Source organism: Bombus vosnesenskii, unplaced genomic scaffold (genome assembly GCF_011952255.1).
Source record: "Bombus vosnesenskii isolate JDL3184/JDL3185 unplaced genomic scaffold, Bvos_JDL3184-5_v1.1 scf7180000013267, whole genome shotgun sequence".
Lineage (NCBI taxonomy): Eukaryota > Metazoa > Arthropoda > Insecta > Hymenoptera > Apidae > Bombus > Bombus vosnesenskii.
This window is the reverse complement of record NW_022882927.1, coordinates 5,401,609-5,409,991: the sequence shown is the minus strand read 5'-3', so window position 1 is coordinate 5,409,991 and position 8,383 is coordinate 5,401,609. Positions and strand designations below refer to the sequence as shown.

Below are 8,383 nucleotides of genomic sequence, written 5' to 3'. Positions count from 1 at the left end.
GAGTAATCATTAAGTAATTGAAAGAATATAAAGATACACATATCGAAACTTTTCAATAAAAGAACAAAAAGCTAACTCACCTCACTTGCAAAGAACAATATGGCGGGTTGAAAATTATAACAGTGTAAGTCAACATTTTTGCAATTTGCATTTTTAACTTTAATTCTTAAAAGTGTCATCTCGTTAGTTTCGTAATTAAACAATAACTTTTTTCTCTATCGCGACGCATTTCCATAATGTGAAAAAGCAATACATTCCTTATAACGATAAACACAGAAACATATTTTCTGATAACTATCAATGGCTGATATCATTATGCTTTTCAGCCTTCCATATCTAGAAAAAGATTACACACATCATTAACTAAATATCATATCCTATATAAAAATACGAATTTATTAGATAACATAACATTTAGACACTAATCAACTTACCTAGCACCGCACATTTTATTTTTCCTCTATTAAAACTCCTACTTAGTTACTACAAACGAATTTAAACTGGTTTAAAATTCAAATACTTCGCGCATCGTCGTAAAATCGCCGAAGAGAGACTTCCGATATCAACCACTAGGTCGCGCTTGCGTTCATTTCAAAATGGCGGCAGCTCGGCGGTGGAAGTGACCGATCGACGCGCCCTCAGTGTCTCGCGGTTCATCGATCAGTGTGGTGTGTGTCGCGTTGTTGCTCCGGTGGATTTTTGGTGGTTTCTTCCTGGTTGGGACGTACGCGTAATTTTTTTCGTTTGGTTTCGTAGAACCGACGCGGTGATCGGTCAGGGGGCTCTTGAACGGGCCCAGCGGCAATTACAAAGGAAAAGATGCAACCGAGGATATACTGGATCCTGATCAGTACGGCCGTCATTCTCGCGGGATGCAACGCCGCTACCGAGGTGAGTACTTGCTTTCGTAGCCTTGTTTCTCCCTTCTGTCACTCCTTCGACGATCGTTCGATCCCCTTTTCCTTCGTATCTTGTCATCACTCAACAACATTTATTTTGAAAGGATATTTTATCTGAGTACTTAGCACGTTATAAGTGGTACTGTAGACAGTATCTAAGCCAGCAAATTATTTCATAACATTGTATTCTGATTACACCGCTAATATAATGAAATAAAATAAAATAAATCTAACAAATTCGTTGAACGTACGTTACAACTAGTTTTAAAAAGAAACGTGCTGCGCCTCTGTCCTTCACTTTTGTGTTTGTCTTGTGTTTTCATAGAACGAGTCTGTTTCTTAGAAATACTTCCACTTATGGAATTTCTATCCTGAATATGTACTTGAATGCGTCATATAATCGATGTGTCGCGTTCTTACATGACATGTATCCTCCAGTTTGTGTACGTTCAAATCCTAAACAGACGCCGCACGACGCGACTCAGGCAGCGGTTGTTTACGCTCCATTACCAATTGCACGAATTTGTTTACTCGTTTCGTCGTGGCGTGCTCGTGTGGACAAAACTCGGTTTTGCTCCGATACTAGGACAATTTAAACTTGTTATTGTCGATCCAATTGTACTCTTATAATGTTAAAGAGTATCTCAAATTTGTGCAAAATGTGGATAAATTGTTATAACGGGCTAGCATGTTTATGCAATTAGGGAATATTTGAAAATAGAAAAATTTGCAGGATGCATTTAATATGAAAAATATATAAAATATCCAGAGTAATGCACATATTATAATATTTAATAGGTAAAACAAATCTTTATTTAGATCTCATTTTTTACATCGTGTTGATAAAATTTGCGTAAACTTCCGCAGTCTGGTTACCACTATATGCGTGCTTTCTCGTTTCAATTTCATATAGAACATTCTATGAAATTATTAGAAATTTGGTCTGTTTCGTAAAACGAGCAAGATCAAAGTATAAAAATTCGAGGATAATACTGGAATTTTCGTAGGTGCCTGCAAGTGATACTTTCTTATTTGTAGTCGAAGCAAATTGCTTATTTATAGGTCCATTGCATACCAGTGACTTGCTTAGTATCTGTTTCCAATATGTTAACTCTTGCAGAACTAGATGTTTTTTAGATTTTAGAAAATAATTTTTGTTTTTTTAGGTATTAACATTAGAGACACGTATTTTCTGATCTTTATGAACAAGAGACACAGTAGCGTACTAAAATTGGGAATAGCTTCATCGAAAATAGATACGTTTATCGTTTAGTTAGTGACATTTTGAAATAATAATATCGATTTCGGTCATTTTTCATTCGTTTTTACTTCTTTCATAGAAAATTCGTGTTTTGTATTAATTAATTGGTCATTGGAATATAAGAAAAAAAAGAAAGAGAAAAATACACGTCTCTTTTTAAAATATTATTTTAATTAATTTATTGCTATATATATACATAGTTTATTATTATATGAATACAACACATCCATATAATAATTTCGTCGAATACCATCTTTAGCTTTCTAACGAATTAAAACAGGAAATAAATCGATAAAAAATTGATTTTGGGATTCGAAAAGACCCAAGACGGGTGGTACGAGTGTTAACGTTAATAGTTCGTTGTAAATTGTTTCTCGGAAGGCGCGGTGCCTTATAAGACATTTTTACCTGGCGTAATTACATAATAGGGTAAATCACGGGATATTACACGCCCCTACGCGGTGCGTGCCGCGAATCTATTATTTCGAAACTTTTACTGTATCACGGGTGGCGAGGTGTCTCGTTCTCTTCGATAGCCTACGTTACGACAGGACAGGACAGGAATTCTTCTACACACTCGTATATGGCCGATCATTATAGTGGCTATGAAAGTATACGAACACTTGTAGGAATTTTTTTATAAATACTTTAGGTATGTGCGTTATATGAAACATTTTGAAATTTATCAGCACTATAATGAAAGGCGATTATCATGATTACATTTAGCGTTTAAACAAATTTGAAAATAAAACATCAAACATTAAACGAATCTGAATATATATAGAAATTATATGAAAATTAATACAAGTATATATTTTGCAGAGATATCGAAAGTGTTTAAACAATCAATTATCCATTAAATCAATAAATTTCGGTACTAAGTGGGATTGTTTTTAACGCTCATTATACGTTTAAGATGACTATTTTTGTTGTGCATTAATTTTGATTAAATATATGTTTGCAGAGCTTCTGTATACAGCGAAAGACAAAAAATATTCGTACAGTTGAAATGTAGAAATAAAAAGGAATAATATTTTCTATATTATTAAACACATTCAAATATTTATACAAATAATAAATATACACTGTAATTGTATGTTGTAACAGACGTTTATATAAACGATATAATTGTGTAATAAATGTACAGAAATATTGACGTTATTATTAATATTTTCAAATAATGCGTGACAACATGTATTTAATAATATAGGCAATATCGATTCTTTTATTTCTACATCCCAACTGTGCGAATACTTTTGTCCCTTACTGTATGTATTTCCAGACTGCATTCAAATTTTACCAATATAATCATGACAACCGTGTCTCGTTATTAAGCTATATATTTATTATAAAAATTTATAATAAAAATAAAAATTATAAAATTTGATAGCGCGAGATTGCACAAAATTCACATATGTAATGTGGAAAGATATATATAACGTTCAAAGTGCTTTCTATAATACTTGGTAGCTAAACCAATTTTCCATCGAGGTTCTACTTTTTTTAATTATATTCACAAAAATATAAATTTGCACTAAAACCGATAATCTACTCATTATATATCTATATTCCACATAATATACGATATATAAAAATTTCCTATGGTAGGTGTTCAAATACTTCCGTGAGCAACTGTACGATGTTTTTTTTTCTCTCGCGCCATAATCGGTCGGACCGTTGTTTATCCTCTCGTCTCGCACGGTGGACGAGGTATCGGACCACGAGGCGCAAAAACGTGAGACCAGAAATATTCTGTCCGATGTTGACGAGTAATTCGAAACTTTGCCAACACCATCAGGCCTGTATACATTGTTTTTTTTTTTTTTTTGCTTGCTTTTCGCAAAGACTCTCGACTATCGTTCGGGCGACTGTAGCAACATTGGTGCCGTGGTGAACGAAGCCCTTCGTTGAATCTATCGACGGTTGAAAAATATCGAAAACATTACGCGTATGTTTCATTGAGATTTATCATCGAACAAATATATTCTTAACGAATGGGTAATTAATAGCTAAAACGTGACGTCATAGCTCTGCCTTTTGTAAAAAAAGTGATTAAGGACTACAGGAGAAGAATATGGTAACTTAGGTCTTCTACTTTTTTTTATATTCAGTATATCGTCGGCCACGCACATAGTATTACAGTAGAGTAGTTTTTATTCCGTTTTGAATTTAAGCATATTTTTGTCATACTCTTTAATGTTTTGGAAATATATATTACTCGCTATAAAATATTGTTTGTCAATAATTATACTGTTACGTATAAATATATACTTGGTCTTTAAAACTTACACTCACTGCCTACTTTTAATAAGACATCTCTCTATATCTTTCTCATTAATCTCTAAATTAATAAGAATGTCTTAATAGACACGCAATAAAGACTTAATTAAGACAGACATCGTTAGACATAACAGGTATTGGTTTTCGATTATGTTCTATTGAAATCATCTTGTTCGATGATAAGATAACATCATAATTAGAAAATGAACAAAAATATGTCTATCATGCCTTCCTCCTGCGATCTTCGATTTAAAAATTCGAACTCCTTCTCATCTTTCAAATTCTCTCCAAGCGTTTTCTCTCGACTAAACTTGATCTTACAACACTGGTAATCTTGTTCGTTTATCGTTCTGTATTCGTAAATACGATATTTCATATAAAAAAAAAAAAACGTGCCTCTTTTTGATTATTAAATAACGTAAAAATAAGAAATCAATAAAAATGGACTCGTCATATTTGTTCATGGTCCTTAATTGCAAACGGGGCTGAGGACGACATGAACGTATCGTCGATGGAAAAATTAATGACGGTACACATGTGTTGATTTACGACGGGACGGGATCGCGGGTATTAATTGAATTCATTTTAGTTAATTATTGCGTGTAAACAATGTAAAGCCCCTGGTTGGTTCCCCAGTCATCGTCCAAACGAAAGTTTCGATCCTTTTGCTCTTGTGACTCGTTCGAATCAGATTCACGCACACATGCGCTCCTATAATTCGCTGAAATTAATAAAGCCCTTTATTTACGCAATGTTACGTGTATTATTACTTAAAGGTATTACTGCATTGTACGGAAGCAATGCGTTACTGACTGAAAATCTCGTTGGTGCCGATAAATCCACCGATATGTTCGATTTGTTTGTTTCATCCGTAATTTTTCGAAGTGAAAATTTACGCGTAAACGTTACTTTTATTATTCTTATGTCAATGTACTTCATTCGATATTTATAATAAATAATTCATGAATAATTCACTTCGATATTTAATACTAAATTTAGACACGTTACATGATACATAGCTTAGTTTAAATTTGCTTCGTTTCTAATTCTTCGAAAGAAGAATAAGCATTCTTTTTATTTTTTCATATCGTCGTGTGTAATTTATTCGATATTGCTTTAAAAACACTGAAATTAGATACGTTATATGATACGCAGTTAGGTTGGTTCAAGCTGTTCCTGTGAACCGCTTTCAGCATGTGTTAGGAAAAATTTAGACATGGATTTCGCTGTAAATATAATGTTTACGTTTATTTTATGTTAGTTCGTTAAGAATTGTTGTAGAACTACGGTGTACGTTAAGCATACGTAGGTGGTTTTTATCGTTGAAGATAACTTTTTCATGAAAATGGCCCGCAGAGTATATCGAAGTAGTCAGGTCAGTGAACTGGAAGGTCGTGAACTTATCTATTCCTCAATATTCTATAGGTTTTGTGCTTTTGACTAGATAATTTCTTTTGAAATTATTGAAACTTATACAGATTGCCATTGTTAGGTAAAGTAGATACATTACTCCATACAATATTTAATACGAAATCGTTTCATCTTCCGATTGATAACATATCAAGCGTTTTACATTATTTAATCTTTTACTAATATTGCAAATAATATAAATATCGTTATTGACAATAAGAAAGAATAATTGTATTTAGCAACAGATTATATTTGCAATAAGGTATATTATTTAGTAGAAGATTATATTTAAATAATATTATTTAGAAATTTATACGAAAAAAGAAAATGATATTTCAGTGAACATTGTCTGTTATTTAATCCTTTTTCCAAAGGGCCTAAAGATAACAAAACAAAAACATAGGTACGGCAAAAATTCCCCCATATCGTAAAGCTGGAATGCTTTTATTCGAACGTGAAGTAGTTTTTACGCGAAAGAAACGTAGAAATCGGGCCGGAAGGGATGTTGGAAATGGACACGGAAGAACGATGTCCCTACAGTTCCGTTCATTGGCCGTTTCGCAAGGCCGTAACCTGTAGCACTTGTACGCTCACTGTTCAGCACAAGATCCAGTCGAACTTGGTCCACAATGAAATCCCATCGATGGTTCACGCTGTTACATCGACGACCAACGAATCAGATTTCCCTGAGCTATCGTTATTTCATGGTAAACTTTACGCTGCTGTGTCCGTCTCTCTCTCTCTCTCTCTCTTTCTTGCTCTGTGCGCTTGCAACTTTAGTAATAGCCACATGTTAGTCGATTGTAATCTTATCTGATCCTTAGAAGGTTGATGTTCTTTAGAATAATCGAAGGATTATGTCGTTAGGAGATTTCTCTTTGAAACTTTGAAGGGGAATATTGGTGTTTGGAATAAACGTGTGTTGTGATCGCTAAAATGTTGTTGTAACGAGATTGTGAAGTATTATGGAAATTGAACAATGCGAGATTGGATTGTTCGACGTAGAAAATTAAAGTTAGTACAACCATAATTGTATTATTTTGGATACGAATCAACAGTTACTGCCATTTTTGTTCATTCGAACGACGTCCAACCATAAAATCTTTCAGCCTCTAAGATGCCACCACACTAGGTCTTTCTCCGTGAATTAACCTTATAAAATGTGACTAAAGAACGAATATATCAGGGTCGTTGATCGATGATCGAGCGTATAATGCAATCGATGTACATTGTACGGGTGAGATGTGACGGCAAGAAGCCCTAAAAGCCCTCGCCTCGGTCATTTTCCATTGTCCTGCCAGGCATTGTCCTACCGCGTCGGCATTCGAGATCGACCAATGCAGAAAACGGACCCTAGAGCCACCTTTGGTTATTTCGGTCAGTTTTTTTAGTCTGATTATAAGATACGAATTGTTTTCATGCTTCATGGTATTTTCGTTCCGCTTCATTTCGATCTTACATCGAATCAAATCGTGGAACAAGTTGCATAAAAATTGCTATCAAATATATTTTCGATCAATTGTATCAGGTTATCCGAAGGGTTTCTTTCGTTTTGTGAGGAAGTAGTGGACGGGCAACGTTTTTTGTTTTATATTATTTTGTCGAATTGCGTATGATCCATTTCGTTCTGTTGAGATGAACATCGCGACGTTTTACAGACTTGGTTTCACGTTTGTACGAAGGTTCATTGTTGTGGGAGACGCGTTTGCGAAAGAAAGACATTTTTCGGATAACCTAATAGATATTATAATATCCCATAGAAGGCACTATCGCTATTACTGTATCGATAAAATCTCTAGTTAATGCAATGAATATTACATAAATATCATAACGTGTTCATAATATTTCTAATCAACTGCTACATTCTGTAATGTGTATTCTTCAAACATCACTATAATATTCTTCAAACATAATTCATCCTTACCACTCCATGGATACAGTGTATCCTCATTATTATCAATTAATTACAGACATAATCTTTTACGGACACAGTATAACACCATTATTACTATATCCATACTATTTCTAATTAATTATACATATTACGATACTCCATAGATATAATACGTTCCTAACATCATACCATATTCTAATTAACTAACTATAAAAAAAAACAATACTACAGTGCCTATATCCATCATTTCATCTACCATCCTACCATATTCTAATTAATTAACTATAAAAAAAACAATGCTACAATGTCTACACATAATACCATGGATTAAATGGAACAGAAAATATTTCTGCAAACACGTGATATCTCCTTTTTTTCCCATTAATGTGTAAGCTTGCTGTGGACAATTTGCCACAAGGGTACGTGGTACGTAGATTAATTTTTGAATTTTACACGTGCAAATTTATTTCTGCTTGTGTCGTCGGGATGAGTAATTTTCCTGTGAAAATTACTGTGTGCACCACGGTGTGGTATTGTTGTTGTTGTTGTTATTATTATTATTATTAATGTTGTTGCTATTATTGTTATTATTATTATCATCATCATCATCATCATCATCGTCATCGTGTATAGGGTGTT

At 33.7% G+C, this 8,383-nt stretch overlaps 1 protein-coding gene across 1 annotated transcript in view; it reads left to right on the top strand.

The window, feature by feature from the left end:
• Window positions 1–627: 627 nt before the first annotated feature.
• Window positions 628–8,383, top strand: part of LOC117230769 (syndecan) — a 232,181-nt gene continuing 224,425 nt past the window's right edge. The window contains exon 1 of the mRNA XM_033488527.1: window positions 628–891. Coding sequence (XP_033344418.1) covers window positions 820–891 — 72 coding nt within the window. The 5' untranslated portion in view covers window positions 628–819. The remainder of the gene's footprint in view (window positions 892–8,383) is intronic.